General features: G+C 47.2%; 1 protein-coding gene across 1 annotated transcript in view; it reads left to right on the top strand.

Annotated features, from left to right (window-relative positions):
- The window catches only part of LOC119976530 (trichoplein, keratin filament binding), a 53,003-nt gene that overhangs the window by 10,965 nt on the left and 17,085 nt on the right, over positions 1-24,953 (top strand). Inside the window, exons 3-7 of the mRNA XM_038817129.1 lie at positions 3,104-3,314; positions 17,211-17,267; positions 18,191-18,259; positions 21,608-21,781; positions 23,761-23,873. Coding sequence (XP_038673057.1) covers positions 3,104-3,314; positions 17,211-17,267; positions 18,191-18,259; positions 21,608-21,781; positions 23,761-23,873 — 624 coding nt within the window. The remainder of the gene's footprint in view (positions 1-3,103; positions 3,315-17,210; positions 17,268-18,190; positions 18,260-21,607; positions 21,782-23,760; positions 23,874-24,953) is intronic.

Consider the following 24,953-nt stretch of genomic DNA (forward strand, 5'->3'; position numbering starts at 1 on the left):
CAGCCTCCCCGAACAGGCGCTGGAATGTGGCGACTAGGGGCTTTTCACAGTAACTTTATTTGAAGCCTACTTGTGACAATAAGCGATTTTCATTTCATTTCATTTCATTTCATTTTTTCATGTGTCCTATTGGAAGGACAGACAGATGGGCAAAGGGGGCAGGGTTGCATTGTTCGTAAGGAATGGAGTTAAATCGATAGCAAGGTGCGATATAGGATCAGAAGGCATAGCATCTCTGTGGGTAGAGTTGAGGTATTGCAAAGGTAAAAAGACCCTGATGGCGTTATGTACAGGCCCCCTCGCAGTAGTCAGGATGTGGGGCAGAAAATAAATCAGGAGATAGAAAAGGCATGTAAAAAAGGCAATATTACAATCATCATGGGGGGCTTCAATATGCAGGTGGACTGGGAAAATCAGGTTGGTAGTGGATCCCAAGAAAAGGAATTTGTGGAATGTCTAAGAGATGTTTTTTTGGAGCAGCTTGCGACAGAGCCGACTAGGGAACAGGCAATTCAGGATTTAGTGATGTGTAATGAGGCAGACTTGATTAGGGATCTTAAGGTGAAGGAACCCTCAGGGAGCAGTGACCACAATATGATAGAATTTACCCTGCAGTTTGAGGGGGAGAAGCTGCAATCAGATGTAACGGTTTTACAATTAAATAAGGCTAACTGCAAAGACATGAGGGAGGAGCTGGCCAGAGTTGATTGGAAGGGGAGCCTAGCAGGGAAGACAGTGGAACAGCATTGACAGGTGTTTTTGGGGGTTATTCGGGAGGCACAACAGAAATTCATCCCAAGAAGGAGGAAGCATGTTAAGGGGACGACAAAGGCATCCATAGCTGACGAGGAAAATCGAGGACAGCATAAAGCTAAAGAAAAAGCACACAAAGTGGCGAGGAGTGGGAAGCCAGAGGATTGGAAAGCCTTTAAAAGCGAGCAGAGGACAACTAAAAAAGCAATAAGGGGGGAGAAGATGAAGTATGAGTGCAAGCTAGCTAGTAATATAAAGGAAGATAGGAAGAGTTTTTTTCAATATATAAAAGGTAAGAGAGAGGCAAAAATAGGCATTGGATCACTGGAAAATGTGGCTGGAGAAGTAATAATAGGAAACAAAGAAATAGCAGACAAACTGAATAGTTACTTTGCATCAGTCTTCATGGTGGAAGACACCAGTGGGATGCCAGAGCTCCAGGAGAATCGGGACAGAAGTGAGTGCAGTGACCATTACTAAGGAAAATGTTCTGGGGAAACAGAAAGGTTTGAAGGTGGATAAATCACCTGGACCGGATGGACTACTCCCCAGGGTTCTAAAAGAGATAGCTGAGGACATTGGTGATGATCTTTCAGGAATCACTGGAGGCAGGAAGGGTCCCAGAGGACTGGAAAGTGGCTATTGTAACACCCTTGTTTAAGAAGGGAGTGAGACAGAAAACAGGAAATTATAGGCCAGTTAGCCTGACATCGGTCATTGGTAAAAGTTTACTTGGAAGTGCATGATAAAATAGGACTGAGTCAGCACGGCTTCGTTAAAGGGAGGTCATGTCTGACAAATCTGTTGGAGTTCTTTGAGGAGGTAACAAGGAAGTTAGACAAAGGAGAACCAGTGGACATGATTTATTTGGATTTCCAAAAGGCCTTTGACAAGGTGTTTAATAAGTTAAGAGCCCATGGTGTTAAGGGTAAGATCCTGGCATGGAAAGAGGATTGGCTGACTGGCAGAAGGCAGAGAGTGGGGATAAAGGAGTCTTTTTCAGGATGGCAACCGGTGACGCGTGGTGTACCTCGGGGGCCGGTGCTGGGACCACAACATTTCACAATATACATTAATGATCTGCAGGAGGGAACTGAGGCACTGTTACTCTGTTTGCAGATGATACAAAAATCTGTAGCGGGGCAGGTAGTATTGAGGAAGCAGGCGGCTGCAGAAGGACTTGGACAGGCTAGGAGAGTGGGCAAAGAAGTGGCAGATGGAATACAATGTGGAAAAGTGTGAGGCTATGCACTTTGGAAGGAGAAATGGAGGCATAGACTTCTAAATGGGAAGATGCTTAGGAAATCAGAAGCACAAAGGGACTTGGGAGTCCTTGTTCACGATCTTCTTGAGGTTAATGTGCAGGTTCAGTCGGCAGTTAGGAAGGCAAATGCAATGTTAGCATTCATGTTGAGAGGACTAGAATAAAGACCAGGGATGTACTTTTGAGGCTATATAAGGCTGTGGTCAGACCCCATTTGGAGTATTGTGAGCAGTTTTGGTGCCCGTATCAAAGGAAGGATGTGCTGGGCTCGGAAAGGGTCCAGAGAAGGTTCACAAGAATGATCCCTGGAATGAAGAGCTTGTCATATGAGGAACGGTTGAGGACTCTGGGTCTGTACTCGTTGGAGTTTAGAAAGATGAGGGGGGATCTTATTGAAACTTGCAGGATACTGCGTGGCCTGGATAGAGTGGACGTGGAGAGGATGTTTCCACTTGTAGGAAAAACTAGAAGCAGAGGACACAATCTCAGACTAAAGGGACGATCCTTTAAAACAGAGATGAGGAGGAACTTCTTCAGCCAGTTTGTGGTGAATCTGTGGTACACTTTGCCGCACTGGAGGCCAAATCACTGAGTGCTTTTAAGACAGAGATAGATAGGTGTTTGATCAATAAGGGGATCAGGGGTTATGGGGAGAAGGCAGGAGAATGGGGATGAGAAAATATCAACCATGATTGAATGGCAGAGCAGACTCGATGGGCTGAGTGGCTTAATTCTGCTCCTATGTCTTATGGTCTAATGATATCAGACACGTTGGTGTATTTACCCAGTGAGCCAGGTGCGTAGCTATTTAATGCATTTTATTAAGGACCTTGTATGGGATGGGTTACATAGTTGGTTCAAATTCTCTTTGAAACCCAAGTTCAAATTCAGCCAATATTGTCATATCTTCCAAAACTAAAGACAGTTTCTCTGAGAAAACGTGAGCATGTGCCAGTTGAGAATGGGTATTAAGTTTGGAAATTGAATGTAAGACTACCAGAGCTATTGGACCAGAACATTGTGAAGTGGATCATTTGTTTCTGGCTGTGAGGAGGGAACATTTAGTCACTTTTCTTTTGTTGGCAGCATGACAGCATATCACCGGGACCGTCAGAAGCAGGAAAAGTTGTGTAATCTGGAGCAACGACGGAAAAAGCTGCAGCTCTTACTGCAAGAGGAACAAGATCTCCTTGAAGAGGAGCTGCGGGAACTGAAGATGGATGCAGGTTCTCTCATCCAGGATGCAAAGGAGAAGACTGAGGAACTGAAATCTGCCCGTGAGGAGCGCAGAAGAAAGGTAGGAATGGGTTTGGCTTGGAGATCCAGGTGGTCTAGATAAATCGCCAACTGGTGTGAATTGAGTCCCACAGACCAGGTAGGTCTCTGGCCTGTGCCAAGTTAGCTGTTCACAGTCAGACAGAAGTTGGGGCACAACAGTTACAATTGGCATCAGCAGGTGGAGCGGGTTGGGCAGAGAAATCGGCCAAGTGGCCATTGCAGATCCAGTTGACCATGCTGTGAAAGTGGTGTGCCTGTGCATCCGGTGTAGTTGTTATACTGTCATGAAAGAATATCCTGGTGGCATTCTCTGTCAAGATGTATACTTTGAGGATTGTAAGTGGTAGTGTATTGCAGGTTGGAGTTACACACTGTAATTGAATCAATGCATTCATAAAGAATAATGGATACCTGGGAGGAAGTTACAGCATGTAACCTAATCTGTGCATTTAAGCATATGGAATAATGGATGTCAAGGAGAGTGTTACTGGTTGAAATATGATAGAAGAGTGTAGATCTGTGATACTCTTGAAGTCTTCAACAACAACACTTTGCATTTGTATAACACCTTTAATGTGGTTAAAACACCCCAAAGAAGTTCATAGGAATGATATCAAACAGAATTTGACGCATTGTAGTATGTCATGTGCACATTTCAGCTACACGAAAGGCCTCACACTTGAAATAAAGAAATTTAGGTATTTGTGGGAGGGTTCAGGAGCAGGTTGGAGCATTATGCTGATTTTTCTTTTCTATTTTCTTTATTTCTCTTAAGAAGACGATGACTCACGTCAAGGGGAGCCATGATAGAGAGAGTCACTTGTTGAATTACAAACTCAGGAAGGTGTGCATTCCTGCAATTCCATTCCTATTTAGTTAATTACACTGTAACTTCTCTAGTCTGGAAATTCAAAATCCAGAAACACCAGCGGCAGAATTTGCCATTCCTGAGAAGCCGGGTCCGGATTCGTGGACTTCCATGACAGCAAACTTGGTGCCGCAACTGGACCGATTCAGCGACCGTTGATCATAGAATTTACAGTGCAGAAGGAGGCCATTCGGCCCATCGAGTCTGCACCGGCTCTTGGAAAGAGCACCCTACCCAAGGTCAAAACCTCCACCCTATCCCCATAACCCAGTAACCCCACCCAATACTAAGGGAAATTTTGGACACTAAGGGCAATTTATCATGGCCAATCCACCTGACCTGCACATCTTTGGACTGTGGGAGGAAACCGGAGAACCCGGAGGAAACCCACGCACACACGGGGAGGATGTGCAGACTCCGCACAGACAGTGACCCAAGCCGGAATCGAACCTGGGACCCTGGAGCTGTGAAGCCATTGTGCTATCCACAATACTACCGTGCTTGAGGGGCTAGCATCGGCACCATGTGGAACACAATCAATTCCAATGAGAAACGGTGCCAGATTTGCGATTGTAACTCAGGAGGCTGACAAGCTGCAGCAACATATACACACTACACTCCCCACACACACCGTCCCAGCTAACAAGATGACAGCGAGGAGAGCGGCACCAAGTTTCATGGACGCTGAGCTTGAGATGCTGCTTGACGTCATGGAGGAGAGGCGGACGACCCTGTCGCAGAGAGGGTTGTCATCATCCTCCATCCCATGGACCAGCGCCATTGTTACTGTCAACCCAGGGTCCATGCCCCACAGTGTGGCAGATATGTATCACAGAGGGGTTGCAGGAGTGGCCGGCCAGGGAGGTGGGTGGTGGGTAGTTGTGTGTGGGGGGGGGAGGCAGTGTCCGTACCCTTGGCCAGTCCCCATCTCTCTCTAAGAAGGTCGTTTAGGAGTCTGGTAACAGCGGGGATGAAGCTGCTTTTGAGTCTGTTCATGCGTGTTCTCAGACTTCTGTATCTTCTGCCCGATGGAAGAAGTTGGAAGAGTGAATAAGCCGGGTGGGAGGGGGTCTTTGATTATGCTGCCCGCTTTCCCCAGGCAGTGGGAGATGTAGATGGAGTCAATGGATGGAAGGCAGGTTCGTGTGATGGACTGGGCTGTGTTCATGACTCTCTGAAGTTTCTTGAGGTCCTGGGCCGAGCAGTTGCCATACCTGGCTGTGATGTAGCCAGATAGGATGCTTTCTGTGGTGCATCTGTAACAGTTGGTAAGAGTTAATGTGGACATGCCGAATTTCCTTAGTTTCCTGAGGAAGTATAGTTGCTGTTGTGCTTTCTTGGTGGTAGCGTCGACATGGGTGTACCAGGACAGATTTTTGGAGATGTGCACCCCTAGGAATTTTAAACTGCTAACCATCTCCATCTTGGCCCCGTTGATGCTGACAGGGGTGAGTACAGTACTTTGCTTCCTGAAGTCAATGACCAGCTCTTCAGTTTTGCTGGCATTGAGGGAGAGATTGTTGTCGCTGCACCACTCCACTAGGTTCTCTATCTCCCTCCTGTATTCTGACTCGTCATTATTCGAGATCCGGCCCACTATGGTCGTATCGTCAGCAAACTTGTAGATGGAGTTGGAACCAAATTTTGCCACGCAGCCGTGTGTGTACAGGGCCCCGGTATTGAGGACTATTGTGGAGGAGGTGTTGTTGTTCATTCTTACTGATTGTGGTCTGTGGGTCAGAAAGTCGAGGATCCAGTTGCAGAGTGGGGAGCCAAGTCATAGGTTTTGGAGCTTTGACATGAGCTTGGCTGGGATTATGGTGTTGAAGGTGGAGCTGTAGTCAATAGAGGCGTCCTTGTTGTCGAGATGCTGTAGGGATGAGTGTAGGGCCAGGGAAATGGCGTCTGCTGTGGACCGGTTGCGGCGGTATGCAAATTGAAGTGGGTCAAGGTGTTCTGGGAGTATGGAGGTGATGCGCTCCATGACCAACCTCTCGAGCACTTCATTACGACTGAAGTCAGGGCCACCGGACGGTAGTCATTGAGGCACGTATGGTGGTCTTCTTGAAGCAGATGGGGACCTCGGAGTGGAGTAGGGACAAGTTTAAGATGTCCGTGAACACCTCTGCCAACTGGTCCGCGCAGGCTCTGAGTGCACGACCAGGGATCCCGTCCAGGCCCGTCGCCTTCCGAGAGTTCACTTTCAGAACCTGATCTGACTTCGGAAGCTGTGATGGTGGGTATGGGTGAGTTATGGGCTGCTGGGGCACTCAACGGCGGATTGTTGGTTTCCTACTTGAACCGTGCATAGAATGCATTGAGTTCATTGGGGAGGGATGCACTGCTGCTGGAGATACTGCTCGGCTTTGCTTTGTAGCCCGTTATGTTGTTTAGTCCTTGCCACAACCGCCGAGAATTTGTCTGTGACTCTAGCTTGGTTTAATATTCTCTCTTGGCATCTCGGATGGCTTTGCGGAGGCCGTACCTGGATTTCTTGTATAGGTCAGGGTTGTCTGACTTGAACACCTCAGACCTGTCCTTCAGTAGGGAGTCAATTTCGCGATTGAGCCATGGTTTCCGGTTGGGGAACATACGTACTGCTCTCTTTGGCACGCATTCGTCCACACATTTGCTGATGAAGTCTGTGACGGTGGTGGCATATTCATTTAAGTTGGTTGCTGAGTTCTTAAATATGGACTAGTCCACTGTCTCTAAGCAGTCACGTAGGAGTTCTTCTGCTTGCTTGGACCAGCACTGCACGACCTTCTTAGCTGGATTCTCCCGCTTGAGTATCTGCTTGCATGCCGGGAGAAGGAGCACTGTCTTTTGGTCTGATTTCCCAAAGTACGGTCGGGAGGTGGAACGGTAGGCGCCCTTGATTTTTGAGTAGCAGTGGTAAAGAGTGTTGTTGCCCCTGGTGGGACAGGGGATGTGCTGGTGGAATTCTGGCAGTACACTCGAGGTTGGCCTTGTGGAAGTCTCCGGCCACGATGAACAAGGCCTGCGGGTCTTCTGTTTCGTAGTTGTTTATAACTATACAGTTCATCCAGCGCCTTCCTCACTTCTGCCTGGGGTGGGATGTAGACCGCTGTGATAATGGCTGAAGTGAACTCACGTGGAAGATAGTATGGGCGGCACTTCACAGTCAGGTATTCCAGGTCCGGGGAGCAGTAGGTCGCCAGGGTCGCCACATCCAAGCACCAGGAGGAGTTGATGAGGAAGCAAATCCATCCACCCTTTGCTTTGCCTGATGATGCGGTGCGATCCGCCCGGTGAATTGAGAAGCCTTCAGGCTGTATTGCACAGTCCGGTGAGGCGGGGGTGAGTCATGTCTCTGTGAAACAGAGCACACAGGAGTCTCTTATCTCCCTCTGAGAGGTAAGTCTAGCGTTAAGTTCATCCAGCTTGTTTTCAATTGCTTGGACGTTTGCCAGGAATATGCAGGGGAGTGGGGTCTTGAAACCGCGTTGCTTCAGTCTAACCTGCAGACCGCCACGTTTCCCTCGCTTCCTCGGTCGGCGGCTGTGGCTGGATGGTCCCGGGATCCAATGGGAGAAGTCTGATCTTGTGGAAGGTAGGTGGTTGCGTCTGGTGGGGTCCAGGGTGCTGCCGGGGACCAGGGCGCTGGTTACGTTTCCGTGGTCGTGTCCGACAGGGCCCTGGGCACTGGTTGAGGTAGAGGGGGCATATTTGCGATCCGAATGGGTCCCGGGATTCTGTGGGCACGGGAATACCTTGAAGCGGTTCGGGTCCTCGCGCGGGATATCCGCCATTTCGGGGCTCCTGGGTCATGGGCAGGGGCTTCCTGAGGCAGGTTGGGCTGGGTCCCATGGTCTGTTCCCTCTTTGGGCACTCCTGGTGTTGGGTCTTGAAGTGGGCCCGGTCGGGCCTCCAAGTGGATTTTTCTTTCTTCCATCTCCAGGTAGGTTGGTTGCTGGGTGGGCCTCTCCCTGTTGGATCACTGGGCGGGCCTCTCGGGGTCGAGTTGGGCAGGGTCGTCGGGGGTCGGGTCGGGAGCTCCAGGGACTGCCGGGCGATCGTCGGTTGTTAGGCCGGGTTGGGAGCTCTGAGGGTCGGGTCGGCTCCAAATCGAGGTCGGGGCTTCACTTCCGGTTTGGGTCCGATCCGCTTTCAGGTCGTGGAGGTCAGGTCGGGTCAGGTCAAAAGCACTACCCACGGGCATCGGAGGATGTTCAAGCCTGCAAGAAAAGATAAAAGAGAGATGTTAGTAATAATGTTCGTCTTAGAATTAAATTTTAAAAGATTAGAATGATTATAAGTTAAGTAAAGAGTGGATCTGTTTGGGAGTGCTCGCAGAGAGCTGCCTCGCTCTGGCGCCATCTTCTGGAGGTCCTGTCTGTCCAGCCCTCTCCCTCATATCCTCCTCGTCAGATGAGGACTGGCATTCATCCTCCTCCTCCAGCACATCGCCCCTCTGCTGCGAGATGCTGTGGAGGACGCAGCAGGCTGCCACGATGTGGGCGACCCTCCCAGCACCATACTGGAGGCTCTTTCAGAGTGGTCCAGGCACCTGAATCACATCTGGATTAGATTGGATTTTGTTTATTGTCACCTGTACCGAGGTACAGTGAAAAGTATGTTTCTATGAGCAGCTCAACAGATCATTAAGTACATGAAAAGGAAATAATAGAAAATACATAATAGGGCAACTCACGGTACACAATGTAACTACATGGCATCGGGTGAAACATACAGGGGTGTAGTGTTAATGAGGTCAAAGAACAAAGAAGAACAATGACAATTACAGCACAGGAACAGGCCCTTTGGCCCTCCCAGCCTGCGCCGATCCAGATCCTTTATCTAAACCTGTCTCCTATTTTTCAAAGGTCTACTTCCTTCTGTTCCTGTCCGTTCATATACCTGTCCACATGCCTCTTAAATGATGCTATCGTGCCCGCCTCTACCACCTCCGTTGGTAAAACGTTCCAGGCACCCACCATCCTCTGCGTAAAAAACTTTCCACGCACATCTCCCTTAAACTTTCCCCCTCTCACCTTGAGTCTGAGAACACACATGAACAGACTTAAAAACAGCTTCTTTCCCACTGTCACCAGACTCCTAAACAACCTTCTTATGGACTGACCTCATTAACACTGCAAACCTGTATGTTTCACTCGATGTGGTGTTATGTAGTTACATTGTGTACGTCGTGTTCCCTATTATGTTTTCTTTTATTTCCTTTTCTTGTCAGTCCATAAGACGGTCATTTAGGAGTCTGGTAACAGCGGGAAGAAGCTGTTTTTGAATCTGTTCGTGCATGTTCTCAGACTTTTGTATCTCCTGCTCAGGATGCCGAAGCACTGCTCAATCACTCCCATGGTCCCTGCGTGGCGTTGTTGTCGTGGGTCTCTGCGTTGGTCTGTGGCTTCCGGATAGGCGCATCAGCCACGACCGCAGCGGATAACCCCTGTCGCCCAGGAGCCAACCCCCCAGCCGGGGATACCCCTCGAAGAGATCGGGTATCATTGAGTGTGCCGAGTTGAAGGCGTCATGCACACTGCCTGGGTATCAGGTGCAGACGTGCATGATACACATCTGATAGTCACACACCAGCTGCATGTTCATCGAATGGAACCCCTTTTGGTTTGTGTAGAGCGGCCTGTCATCGGCAAGTGCTCGTAAGGCGTCATGCAACCTGTTGATCACCCCCTGGACCAAGGGCATCTCCGTGATGGCGGCGAACCCTGGTGCCCGGGCATCCCAGTGGGCTCGGTCCATATTGAAATGGATGCATTGTCCTGACTGGGCATATAGGGCCTCCGCAACTGCCCAGATGCACCTGTGCCTCGAGCTCTGAGAGATACCGGACAGTTACCCACTCGGCACCTAGAAGGAGCTCGTGACGCAGATGTACATGGCAACTTTCACCGTGATTGCCATCGGTAGCGGGTACCCTCCCCTATTCTCCCACGGTGCCAGGTATGCCATCATCTGGCAGATATGTCGCACTGATCACCCTGCTCAGCGGGAGTCTTCTATGGAATGCCCGGTCTGGCAGGTCCTCGAATGGCAGGTGCTGCCGATGCATGCCTCCATTGCACCTCCTCCTCCTCAGCCTGTTGGGCTGCCGGCTCTCTATCCTCAGCCATGCCTCCTGTTCCTCTGGGGCAGGCTCTGCTGCTGCAGCTTCCTCTTCCTCGATCAGTTCCATCTCATAGAGTCACAGTGCATCACCCAGGGCTATGGCGACTAAGAAAGAGGAAGGTTGCCATTGCTGGTTGAATTCCAATATCCAATGTCTGCAGGGGGTGAAAGGCCGACATGTTAGCATGGTGCAATAGCCCTGTGCCCAACTAGGTTCAACAGGATTCACAGTGGCCCCTGGTTGGCACTGTGGAATCTAACCCTGGCCCCGTCGGCACATGGCACTGTGGGGCCTCTGGCCCAGGTGCCCATCCCTGCTGCCATGGGGTGCTGTTGGCTGCTGCTGCCCTTGCCAGTGGTACACTCCACGGCCCCCGTCCAGTGCCCCCTATAGGGGTTACTGTGGGCATTGCTCTTGGGTGAGCAGCATGATGCTGTGATTGTGGCTGGTTTGGGGGGGTGGTATAGCGGGAGGTGGCCGGGGTGCAGGTGTGGGAGCACCCATACTCTTCAGAACCAGGGGCCAAGGTGGGTGGTCAGTGGGGTGTGCAGCAAGATGGCTGCCTTGCAGGCCGCTGCAGTGGCTGCCTCAGTTCCCTGGGGGGGATCGCCCTAGACCCTCCTCCCCCACCCTGCCCAGTGTCCAGCCCAGGCAGGGTCACGCCTCTCTGTGCCCTACTTCCTCTCTCTCCCTCATCAGCCACGACGCCTGTTTCTTGATTTTTGAAAGCACAAGTTTAAAAAGCAAGTTTTAAAAGCACACTCTTACCAACTTTTACAGATGCACCATAGAAAGCATCCTATCTGGCTGCATCACAGCCTGGTATGGCAACTGCTCGGCCCAAGACCGCAAGAAACTTTAGACAGTTGTGAATACCGCCCAGTCCTGCCTCCCATCCATTGACTCCATCTATACCTCCCGCTGCCTGGGGAAAGCGAACAGCATAATCAAAGACCCCTCCCACCCGGCTTACTCACTCTTCCAACTTCTTCCATCGGGCAGGAGATACAAAAGTCTGAGAACACGCAAACAGACTCAAAAACAGCTTCTTCCCCACCGTCACCAGACTCCTAAACAACCCTCTTCTGGACTGACCTCATTAATACTGCAACCCTGTATGCTTCACCCGATGCTGGTGTTATGTAGTTACATTGTGTATGTCGTGTTCCCTGTTATGTTTTCTTTTATTTTATTTTCTTGTCATGTACTTGATGATCTGTTGAGCTGCTCGCAGAAAAATACTTTTCTCTGTACCTCGATGCACGTGACAATAAACGAAATCCAATCCAAGTGAAACTCGCCTTTGGAAATTGCCCCAAGTGCCGTGGGAGAGTCGCGGACGTCCCGGTGAATACCAGCTCAGGCCCGCCGATGATATGCAAATGGTGTTTACTGTACGTGTGGAGTGGAACGCATTGACGCTGCTGTCAAGGCACCGGAAAATTGCGATTTGGCGTGAAACCAGCACTCGCCACGATTTCGGCGTCAAAACTGATTCTCTGCCCAACCGCGTGTCCCCATTCTGCCATCGGCCGACCGAGAATCCCCCCCCAGTTGTCTGAAATTTTTTTAAGCAGACCCATGGACTCACGAGTTGACTGTTTAAGCGTTGCAACACCTCGGGAAGGCACATGGTCTCAGCTGATCTTTGGACTGAGGGTATAAAATGGTGGATGAAAGGGTAGTGTGATGACTGTAGCGTGAGGAAACACATTGCCAAGTTACAAACGCACTTGATTTCTCTATCTATGCTGTCTCTGTCTCCTTTACCGGTCCACGGTACTTTGGGAGCAGAAACATGGAATATATAGTATTTAGAGGAGTAAAACCATTTTTATTACCACTTTAAAATGTTTTGTCACTATTTTACGTTTCAGGTAAATATTTATATCTCCAGTGTTTCCAGTTCAAATGCGTGTGGTTAGGTATTCTAATACCAATCAACAATCCAGAAAATTCAGAAATGACTTGACCTCAAGCAACCCATACTGGAGTGGTTATGGGGTACAGTGAAAAATAGGCATTCTGTTTTTATCAAGTGGAATTTTGAATGGTGTCAGTAGGCTATTATCCACGAAGGTGTGCTGTCAAAGACGAGGCCAAAACTATCTTCACCTGAGGTCCTCATTAATTGCAGTTTCCAACATGAGTCCTTTATATCTAGCTGGGTAACAATCTTAGTTGACTTCTCTCCTTCCAAGTCCAGGGGTACTGTGATAAATTGGGATGCCTTTATTGGCATTCTGCTGAGGTCAACTAACAAGACACACAATCAGGATAGAACCTAGAACTTTGTGGTGGGGTGCTACTAAGTTCCACTTTGGGTGGTGAATTTACCTACTGAATCATAAGGGGAGGCTTCATATATAAATCCTTCATCTTATCTTGCAGCTGCTAACTAATTTGTCTCGTAAAATGGACTAATGTTAATTGCCATAATTGTAGTACTCCGAGACAGTAACTGGAGTTTTTCACAGAGAAAAACACACCTCGATTCTTTTTTTAAAAATAATTTTTATTGAAAATGTTTTAATTTACACAACAACATCAAACCATACTAAAATACCAACGTTAACAGTAATAACAACAATCATAAACCTTCGCCCCTCCTCAATAAACAACCCAACATATTAACAACAACTTAAGTTAACCCATTGTTAAGTTACACAACCGTAGCAAAAATCAATATAGAATTTGGGGCAGCAGGGTAGCATGGTGGTTAGCATAAATGCTTCACAGCTCCAGGGTCCCAGGTTCGATTCCCAGACTGTGTGGAGTCTGCACGTCCTCCCCCTGTGTGCGTGGGTTTCCTCCGGGTGCTCCGGTTTCCTCCCACAGTCCAAAGATGTGCGGGTTAGGTGGATTGGCCATGCTAAATTGCCCGTAGTGTCCTAATAAAAGTAAGGTTAAGGGGGGGGGGTTGTTGGGTTACGGGTATAGGGTGGATACGTGGGTTTGAGTAGGGTGATCATGGCTCGGCACAACATTGAGGGCCGAAGGGCCTGTTCTGTGCTGTACTGTTCTATGTTCTATGAAACTATAGTTAGGAACCCCCCCCCCCCCCCCCCCCCCCCCCCCCCCCCCCCCCCGGCCCGGTTGCTGCTGCTATTGACCAAGATACCTATCTTTGAGCCAGGAAGTCCAGAAAAGGCTGCCACCGTTTATAGAACCCTTGTACTGATCCTCGTAGGGCAAATTTAACCCTTTCCAACTTTATAAATCCCGCCATGTCATTGACCCAGGTCTCCACACTTGGGGGTCTCGCATCCTTCCACTGTAGCAAGATCCTCCGCCGGGCTACTAGGGACGCAAAGGCCAGAACACCGGCCTCTTTCGCCTCCTGCACTCCCGGCTCCACCGCAACTCCAAAAATCGCGAGTCCCCACCCTGGTTTGACCCTGGATCCAACCACCCTCGACACCGTCCCCGCCACCCACTTCAAGAATTCTTCCAGTGCCGGACATGCCCAGAACATATGGGCATGATTCGCTGGACTCCCCGAACACCTGGTGCACCTGTCCTCACCCCCAAAGAACCTACTCATCCTAGTCCCGGACATGTGGGCCCGGTGCAGCACCTTAAATTGGATGAGGCTAAGCCTCGCACATGAAGAGGAAGAGTTGACTCTCTCCAAGGCATCCGCCCAAGTCCCGTTCTCTATCTGCTCCCCAAGTTCATCCTCCCATTTAGCCTTCAGCTCCTCCACTGACGACTCTTCCACCTCCTGCATTACCTTATAGATGTCAGACACCTTCCCCTCTCTGACCCACACCCCCGAAAGCACTCTATCTATCGTCCCCCGCGAGGGCAGCAAAGGGAATCCCTCTACCTGTCGCCTAGCAAACGCCTTTACCTGCAAGTATCTGAACATGTTCCCTTGGGGAAGCCCAAATTTATCCTCCAGTCCCCCCAGGCCCGCAAACCTCCCGCCAATAAACAGGTCCCTCAATTTACTGATGCCCACCCTTTGCCACCCCCTAAATCCCCCATCCTTGTTCCCCGGGATGAACCGATGATTGCCACCCAGTGGAGCCTCCATCAAGCCCCCTGTTTCCCCCCTATGCCGTCTCCACTGTCCCCAGATTCTTAGGGTCGCCGCCACCACCGGGCTCGTGGTAAACCTCTTGGGGGAGAGCGGCAGCGGCGCCGTTACCATGGCACCCAGGCTCGTACCTCTACATGACGCCATCTCCATTCTTTTCCACGCCGCCCCTCCCCCCTCCATCACCCATTTATGCACCATTGACACATTGGCCGCCCAATAGTACCCCAAAAGGTTGGGCAGCGCCAGCCCGCCTCTATCCCTCCCTCGCTCCAGGAAAACCCTCTTCACTCTCGGAGTCCATGTGCCCACACAAAGCTCAAGATACTGCTAGTCACTCTCCTAAAGAAGGCCCTGGGGATGAAGATGGGCAGGCACTGAAAGAGGAACAAGAACCTCGGAAGCACCGTCATTTTGACGGACTGCACCCTCCTCACCAACGACATTGGCAGCATGTCCCACCTCTTGAACTCCTCCTCCATCTGATCTACAAGTCTGGTGAAATTATGTTTGTGAAGAGTCCCCCAGTCCCTGGCCACCTGCACCCCCAGGTACCTAAAACTCTCCCCCGCCCGCCTAAGCGGGAGCCTACCAATTCCTTCCTCCTGGTCTCCAGGGTGCACCACAAACACCTCACTCTTGCCTAAATTTAGTTTATAACCTGAAAAGGTCCCAAACTCAGCTAGCAGCTACATCACCCCCGGCATCCCTCCCACCGGGTCCGCCACATACAGTAACAGGTCATCGGCATACAACGACACCCTATGTTCCTCCCCACCTCGCACTAAACCTCTCCACCTCTCTGAATCCCTCAATGCCATCGCCAGCGGCTCGATTGCCAATGCAAACAAGGGGGACAGGGGGCAACGATTCTCTTAGTGAAGTTTACGAACACCAGAGTAAAAGAAATACGAGCAGTAGGTACCATTTGGCCCTTCAAGCCTGCTCCACCATTCAATAAGATCTTGCTGAGCTTCCAACTCAACTGCACCTTCCCCAATATTCCATATCCTTTAATTCCCTTAGTATCCAAAAATCTATTGATTTAAAATTCTGAGGCCATAACCTCTACTTCTAGATTCCCATGCAAGGGAAAATGTCCTCTCAGCAGCTGTCCTATCAAACCCCTTAAGAGATTTATATGTTTCAATGCGATTGTCTCATCTTTTTAAACCCCTAACTATAGGTCAAGTTCACTCAATCTTCCCTGATAGGACAATCCCTTGTTCCAGGAATCAGTCCAGTGAACCTTTGTCGCCCTTTATCTAGAGGATGGGAATAGAGGGATACGGACCCCAGAAGTGTAGAATATTTTAGTTTAGACGTTAGCATGGTCGGCGCAGGCTTGGACGGCTGAAGGGCCTGTTCGTGTGCTGTACTTTTCTTTGATGTGGAGTTGCTGGCTTTGGACTGGGGTAAGCACAGTAAGAAGTCTTACAATACCAGGTTAAAGTCCAACAGGTTTGTTTCAAATCACTAGCGTTCAGAGTACTGCTCCTTCCTCAGGTGAATGAAGAGGTATGTTTCAGAAACTTATATATAGACAAAGTCAAAGATACAAGACAATGCTTTGAATGCAAGCATTTGCAGGTAAATAAGTCTTTACAGATCCAGAGATAGGGGTAACCTCAGGTTAAAGAGGTGTGAATTGTCTCAAGCCAGGACAGTTGGTAGGATTTAAAGAAGCCATCCCCTGTGGACAAGCCCTCCGTATACACCGGATCTGCTCAGACGAGGAGGAGCGTAACAGACATCTACAGATGCTGAAAGATGCCCTCGTACAAATGGGATATGGCGCCCGATTCACCAATCAACAGTTCCAATGCACCACAGCAAAAAACCGCACCGACCTCAGAAGACAAACACGGGGCACAAATGACAGAGTTCCCTTCGTCATCCAGTACTTCCCCGAAGCGGAGAAACTACGACATCTTCTTCATAGCCTTCAACACGTCACCGATGAAGATGAACATCTTGCCAAGGTCATCCCCTCACCCCCACTACTTTCCTTCAAACAATCGCGCAGCCTCAAACAAACCATTGTTTCCAGCAAACTACCCAGCCTTCAGAACAGCGACCATGACACCACACAACCCTGCCATGGCAATCTCTGCAAGACGTGCCAGACCATCGACATGGGTACTACCATTTCACATGAGAACACCACCCACCAGGTACGCGGTACATACTCTTGCAACTCGGCCAATGTTGTCTACCTCATACGTTGCAGGAAAGGATGTCCCGAAGCATGATACATTGGCGAGACCATGCAGACGCTGCGACAACGGATGAATGGACATCGCGCGAGAAATGCCAGGCAGGAATGTTCCCTTCCAGTCGGGGAATACCTCAGCAGTCAAGGGCATTCAGCCTCTGATCTCTGGGTAAGCGTTCTCCAAGGCGGCCTTCAGGACGAGCGACAACGCAAAATCGGTGAGCCGAAACTTAAAGCCAAGTTCTGCATACATGAGTACAGCCTCAACCGGGACCTTGGATTCATGTCGCATTACATTCATCCCCCACCATCTGGCCTGGGCTTGTGAAATCCTGGCTTGAGACAATTCACACCTCTTTAACCTGGGGTTACACCTCTCTCTGGATCTATAAAGACTTAATTATTGCAAATGCTCACATTCTAAGCATTGTCTTGTATCTTTGACTTTGTCTGTATCTATGTTTCTGGAACATACCTCTTCATTCACCTGAGGAAGGAGCAGTGATCCGAAATCTAGTGATTTGAAACAAACCTGTTAGACTTCTTACTGTACTTTTCTTTGTTCTTTGATTCTTTGCTGGCAGTTTCGTTTCACAGCTGTCATTACAGCTGTATTTGACAATGGGTAACGATGTTGAGACATGATGCAATTTTCACTAAACATTACTGTGCTTCTGAACTCAGGTTGCTGAACAACTGTTGCATGAACACTGGAAGACGAACAATAAAGAACTGCGTAAAGTGAGTAGAGGCTATCTCGCAGAGGAGGAGATGCTGGCTCATTTTTGTCCCGTTGTGAATGAATGTCTGTACCTGGCAATTTTGGTGGATAGCAGCTTCAACCTGAACACAATGCTTTGAAGCAATGCTGAGAAAGGGCAATGAGCATTTTGTTTTATCACTTATCCAAATAGTTATCTTTCATAGGTCAAACAATTCCCCCCACCCCGGTCAAAAAAAAATCATTCTACACATCAAGGCTTCAGTATATCATTTTTAAAAAATCTTGGCACAGCTTCACTGTCCTAGCTCTTCAATTGGTCTCCCGCTCTTCAAGATGAACTTCTTTTGTGTTTATAATTGGGTCCCTGTGTTGCTTATAATGAAGGACAGCACTGAGGGCATGGTACCGGGCTTTTATCAAACTCAAACCAACAAATCCAGTGACACAGTGAGCAACATACAGCTGACATTTCTGACTCCATGTGGAGTTTGTAATGGGAGAGTTAGCCTAGTTTTTACAGTGAAGTGATGTCACTTGTAGCAGCTGGGATGGCCAGACCATTGTACTTTTAATCGCACGAAGAATGTTACTGGAGTGAGAATTTATTTGAACCTGGAGAAAGCCCAGTATGTGAGCTGGGGTGCTCTGAAAATATGCTTGGAAAAACTGCAGTGTTTGCACATGAAGTACAACAGATTTTAGAAATGGGAACCATAATTAGAGACCCAAGTTAGTTTGAAATACGAGCCTGTTGCAGTAACTCTCTCAAATACCATTTTTAGGAGTCCTATTTAAAATTGAAATACCGTAGAAACATAACTGCTCAGTAAGAATGGACTGAAATCTTCTCCAGTTTGTCTTCTGGTAATCACATGATACAATGATAATGGAGCTGTTGACTATCAATCAATTTCTTGGTTCTTATTTATTTTGGATACAGATCCAGTCAGAATTGCACAAGATGCACGTGACAGACAGCTGGTCTTCACAGCTCACAGAAAAACGGCAGGTAATGAAACAACATTTTGACGTTTCAGATCATCAAACCTCCTAACCACATACAGTGATGTAGACACAAATTGTGGTTATGGGTCTGATTATAAATGTAGGACCTTCAGACCTTGCCTTAGATATTTTCTCAGGTACAGTGGTGCTAGTTACTCCCTTAAGCCGCCTAAGTGTTTTATGTTTTGGGAGTGTGTCTGCACTATCTAATGTCCAACAATTCAATAATATAACCCAATAACAATAGGGTTATCTATTGTAATCTGCACTGGATATTTGTATCTTCTAGATTTCTGAAACCTTTCCAAATGCAGATGAAGCAAACACTTGGTGAGAAAAGGCTAGATCTGAATAGTTAAGCTGTTTTATTTCACATTGTGAGCATACAGGGCAATAGCTATGACTGTGTTTATTTGTCTTTAATTCAAACAACTTAGCTTTGGGTAATAATGCAAAATAATAAAGATGCTTTTCTTCCCTAAATGCAAAATAATAAAGATGCTTTTCTTCCCTACATTAGCAAGTTGGTGGTTGGCTTAAACCCAATAACTGCCTCTTGCATTCTAAACTATTCCCAGCTTTTGTTGAGCTTGACTGCCTTGCGGCTTTCTTCCTCAAAAAACATTCAAATGAAATTGTGGATCTTTATTCCCTTCCCTTTTGTCCCCTCAGGAAGTTGGGGCTTGGTTTCTGAATGTTCCTCATGCAGAATTTGGCCAGTAAAGCTGATAATGGAAGTCACTCCCTCTCTTTGGCACCAGCTTCATGTAGAGCTGAAAACGAAGAGGCATCCCAACTCCATACAGTGCTTACTGGAAGCTCCTGAGATGAGATCACAACCTTATTGTTCTTGCTTGTCCTGGAGAACAGTATCAATGTCACGTTTCAATATATTCTCCAATACCTGCAGATAGTGAGTGGCCTTTTCTAAAACCTGTACAAATCCACTTTTTTTTTCAAAGCCAAAACTTGAATATAACTTTTTCTAAATCATTTCTGTGGAAAATTATCACAAATAAATCCCAAACTCTGACAGCTGCAAATACAATATTCCACAGTTTCTGAGAGTAAGAGTATTGTAGAAAAACACAGCCGCTGTGGTGATTCCTTTCACATAAGAATATAAGAACTAGGAGCAGGAGTAGGCCATCTGGCCCCACGAACCTGCTCCGCCATTCAATGAGGTCATGGATGATCTTTTGTGGACTCGGCTCCACTTTCCGGCCCGAACACCATAACCCTTAATCCCTTTATTCTTCAAAAAACTATCTACCTTTATCTTAAAAACATTTAATGAAGGAGCCTCAACTGCTTCACTGAGCAAGGAATTCCATAGATTCACAACCTTTTGGGTGAAGAAGTTCCTTCTAAGCTCAGTCCTAAATCTACTTCCCCTTATTTTGAGACAATGCCCCCTAGTTCTGCTTTCACCCACCAGTGGAAACAACCTGCCCGCATCTATCCTATCTATTCCCTTCATAATTTTATCATAGATTTATCATAGAATTTACAGTGCAGAAGGAGGCCATTCGGCCCACCGAGTCTGCACCGGCTCTTGGAAAGAGCACCCTACCCAAGTTCAACACCTGCACCCTATCCCCATAACCAAGTAACCCCACCCAACACTAAGGGCAATTTTGGACGCTAAGGGCAATTTATCTAAGGGCAATCCACCTAACCTGCACATCTTTGGACTGTGGGAGGAAACCGGAGCACCCGGAGGAAACCCACGCACACACTGGGAGGATGTGCAGACTCCGCACAGACAATGACCCAAGCCGGAATCGAACCTGGGACCCTGGAGCTATGAAGCATTTGTGCTATCCACAATGCTACCGTGCTGCCCTATATGTTTCTATAAGATCCTCCTGCATCCTTCTAAATTCCAACAAGTATAGTCTCAGTCTACTCAACCTCCTCGTAATCCAATCCCTTCAACTCTGGGATTAATCTAGTGAATCTCCTCTGCACACCCTCCAGCGCCAGTACGTCCTTTCTCAGGTAAGGAGACCAAATCTGAACACAATACTCCAGGTGTGGCCTCACTAACACCTTATACAATTAGAACATAGAACATACAGTGCAGAAAGAGGCCATTTGGTCCATCGAATCTGCACCGACCAACTTAAGCCCTCACTTCCACCCTAGCCCCATAACCCAATAATCCCGCCTATCCTTTTGGGACACTAAGGGCAATTTAGCATAGCCAAACCACCTAACCTGCATGTCTTTGGACTGTGGGAGGAAACCGGAGCGCCCGGAGGAAACCCACGCAGACACGGGGAGAACGTGCAGACTCCACACAGACAGTGACCCAGCGGGGAATCGAACCTGGGACCCTGGTGCTGTGAAGCCACAATGCTATCCACTGTGCTACCGTGCCACATAACTTCCCTAGTCTTAAACTCCATCCCTCTAGCAATGAAGGACAAAATTCCATTTACCTTCTTAATCACCTGTTGCACCTGTAAACCAACTTTTTGTGACTCATGCACTAGCACACCCAGGTCCTTCTGCACAGCAGCATGTTTTAATATTTTATCATAAAAATAATAATACCTTTTGCTGTTATTCCTACCAAAATGGATAACCTCACATTTGTCAACATTGAATTCCATCTGCCAGACCCTAGCCCATTCACTTAACCACAAATCCCTCTGCAGACTTCTGATATCCTCTGCACTTTTTGCTTTACCGCTCATCTTAGTGTCGTCTGCAAACTTGGACACATTGCACTTGGTCCCCAACTCCCAATCATCTATGTAAACTGTGAACAATTGTGGGCCCAACATTGATCCCTGAGGGACACCACCAGCCAACCAGAGAAACACCCATTAATCCCCAGCCTTTGCATTCTATTAATTAACCAATCCTCTATCCATGCTACTACTTTACTCTTAATGCCATGCATCATTGTCTTATGCAGCAACCTTTTCAAGGTGGCACCTTGTCAAAAGCTTTCTGGAAATCCAGATAAACCACATCCATTGGCTCCCGGTTATCTACCGCACTGGTAATGCCCTCAAAAATGTCCTCAAAACATGCTCATTTGAGTGGAGCCAAGTATAAATTTTCAAAGCGATAGATAAAGATTCCTATTTAACTGTGACAGAAGGTGCCTTTTAAAGCAGTAACCTTCCTTTTTTTTAGATGATGTCTGATTTGCTAAGCAATTTGAGCATTTTCTATATTTAGGAATATATTTTTTATATGCGTAATTGACACAACTGTTGTATAACAAACTAAGGGATCTCCTTTGTTGCAAAGTTAGAAGGTCTGCAGTATTATAATAAGTATGGTGAGAAACTAAGAATGGCAAATTTATTTGTTTCTCTTGTTTTTGCAAATTTAGAAAGAAGAGGCAGATATGGAGGAGAAGAAAAGAATAGAAAATGAATATGAAATTGCAAGAAAGCAGGCCATTGAACGAAGCAGACAGGAAGAGGAGCGGAGAAGACAGGAAGGCATGAAGCAGGCAGAAATTCTGCGGCAGCAAATGGAAGAACTGCGTTTACGGGAAGTTGAGGTAAGAACCGATTTGCTTTTGCCTGAAAAAATACTTTTAACACGTAGGGGAGGAACTGTTTCAGAGATCCACCTCTACTGCATTTCTTCAATGCACAGATCCAATCAAACAGTACATTGTGGCTTTTCCACTCGTGCACAATAATTTCAGATGGATAAATCGACATAATGGATTGACCACCAGTTTGATATGCAACAGCTATAGGGACAATGTTGACTGTCTCTCCTAATTTGGTGCTGTCCGCAAATTTAGAAATTGTTTTTGATTCTAAATTCTAAATTGATTGTACTAATTGGGAACAACAGTGGTCATATCACTGATACCCCGACTCCCTGCTTTCTGTCTTGCAGTCAACAGCTTTCAGTTCTGTCAACTCTGCATTCTCTAACCTAATACAGTGGTGCCTTATCAAAGGCTTTTTGGAAGTCTAGGTAGATTACATCTACGGCATTATCCTTGTCTATTGTCTCTGTTAGCCCTTCAAAGAATTCAATGACATTGGCCAAGCAAAACTTTCCCTTTTCAAATTGATGTTGGTTATTCGTTTTTTAATTTTTGGTTTCTAGATGGTTTTTGGTATTCTCCTTTATTAACGATTCCATTAGCCCTTCTACTACCAATATTAAGCTGACTGATCTATAGTTCCTGGAGGTGTTCTGTGTCTCTCCTTAAATATAGATCCTGAAGGTTGATAGTATCTGAGAAAGCTTACCCTGGGGTCTACTTTTCAGTATGGCAGGCACTTGGCACATCTCAGCCGACTCTGATCAGCCCGTGCCAGTTGACACTGTAATGAGCGTTGGATGGGCAGCAGACGGGATTTCTGTCCTCACTTGGAAGGAAGTTCCACTTTGGAGTGCTGTCAGCCAATCGGATTGGCCAACAACTCCCCGGCCCATCCAGCCACAGTGTTGCAGTGGCCGGAAGAGGTACTCCAGCACCATTCCTGAGATTAAGTACAGGGAACCGGTGTCAAGGTAAGTGGCAGGATTCCCAGGGAGGAGAGGGGGTGGATACTCTGGCATGTTACGAGGGAAACGGTTTCAGTGTTTAGGATTAGGCTGGTGGGGGGAGATCAGGAGGTCTCAAGTCCATCAGGGGAGGACAGCCCCAGACAGAAGGGCCCTTTTCCAAAGGAGATAAACCCCCCCTCCCCACCCCGCCTCACCCACCCACCCCGAACCTCCTCTCCGAGATCGAAGATGAACACATTTCTATACCTTAGTTATCAGGCACTGGCCAGCCTGAAAATTGAGGCTGGGCGGGAAAAGCCCTTAAGTGGCCATAAAGGCCTGAACAGAGGCAAGAGCAGGCTTCCCGCCCCACCGTAAAATGGTGTCTGGTGAGGAGCAGGCAGGATCCGAGTGGTAATCCCATCCATGCAATTTCACTCCCCACCCACCGCTTCAAACCCCGCTGGGGAGAGCGTAAAATTCAGGCCAAACATTAATTGAAAAATGAAATGAAATGAAAATTGCTTATTGTCACGAGTAGGCTTCAATGAAGTTACTGTGAAAAGCCCCTAGTCGCCACATTCTGGCGCCTGTCCGGGGAGGCTGATACGGGAATCGAACCGTGCTGCTGGCCTGCTTGGTCTGCTTTAAAAGCCAGCGATTTAGCCCAGTGAGCTAAATTGGTACCTTCAAGAAAGATAGGGTAAATATAACATTTCATTTTGTAAATTGTGATTATCTTCTCCAGTTATCTCTTTTTGTTTGATCTGTCTTTGAAAGTTTTAACAATCCCTGTTATATTTTGGTAGCCCATGGTAATGGTTAAGGGTATAAATTCCGTCCTTTATCAGGTGAACTAGTCCTGACATTGAGAGAGAAATTGAGGTTTTGTGATTCCTGCAATAATTCAAACCTTTGTGTGAAGAGAAGGTTGTTCCAAGAATTGTTTACTATCATCAGTGGGCATTAGCATTGCTGGTGGGTATTTGTGGGGATCTGATTTAATCCAGGACTGCTATTCTTCAGGCCAAAAATCTCAAAGCAGAACAGGAGAAATTGTTGAAACAGCAATGGGAGCTGGAGGAGCTGGAAGAGGAAAGGAAGCAGTTGGAGCTACGACGAAAGAAATCTGAGCTGGGGTGCGTACTGAAGCAAGATTGCAATCTATTAGTTGGCTTGTTCAGATTTGTTTGGAGGTGTCTCAGTATTTTTAAAATGTAAGTGCACTGTAACATTTTTAAAGAAAACATCTGGTTTGTGCTGTTTCAGAGGGTCGGTGCAGACTTGATGGGCCGAATGGTCTCCTGCACTGTGGGTTTTTTATAGACCTCTTAAAGTGGTAATTAAGAGATTACGACTGTTGTTGGGGATGGGCTGATGCTCTTTATTTGCAAATCATGACTTGTTTCCATAGGATAGAACAAATTAGGGAAAGTGGAGATGTCCAGTTCAGGCTTGTACAGGAGTAGCAACGTTCCCAACCCACAATTCTTTCCAATCATCTTTTATTCAGTTCCGCCTCTCCACTCATATTAACCTGACAATGACAATCCTTATTCTGTTTGTTTCCCCATTTTTTGCTAATGCACCATGTTTAAACAATATTCACTCTTTCTTCAACTTACTTAAAAGTTTCTTCAGTATTGCTCAGAGCCATTTTCTGCATTACTTAAATGGGCGGGGTTCCTAATAAGTAATAATCAATATTTGATAAATTATAGATGTGGGAATATGTTGTGAGGAAAAAAAGACCTGTCATTGGATGGTAATAGTTTATGGTAATTATTCTGCCTTCTTGTTTGATTAAATTGTTGTAACCGTCATTGTAGTTTGCAAGCCGTAAGTGCACTGTACCATTTAAAAATGAAACATCTTGTTTCTGCAGCTTTCTTTCATCATTTGTCAATCATTTTCTTGCTCCCTCTCTCTCTACACTTTTTCATGACTGAGTTAGTGGATTCAGTGTTGATTCTTTAGTATATGCTGCTCTGAAGCAGCCTCTTGGAAACTGCTCAAATTGTCCTTTTCAAAGCTTCCTTGAGTTAGAATTTGGAACAAATAGTGAAAGGTACAGAAAGACGTGAGGAGGATCGTTGTTGTCTTAGACTTCGGGGAGACTTGCTTTCTACTAGCTTGTGTCATGAGGGGCTCCATTGGCTTTTTCAATTGATAACTTTACTGTTTCTTTTATTTTTACTTCAATGAATGAACTCTCAAAC

The sequence above is a fragment of the Scyliorhinus canicula genome, chromosome 1, assembly GCF_902713615.1.
Source record: "Scyliorhinus canicula chromosome 1, sScyCan1.1, whole genome shotgun sequence".
In the NCBI taxonomy this organism is placed as follows: Eukaryota; Metazoa; Chordata; class Chondrichthyes; order Carcharhiniformes; family Scyliorhinidae; genus Scyliorhinus; species Scyliorhinus canicula.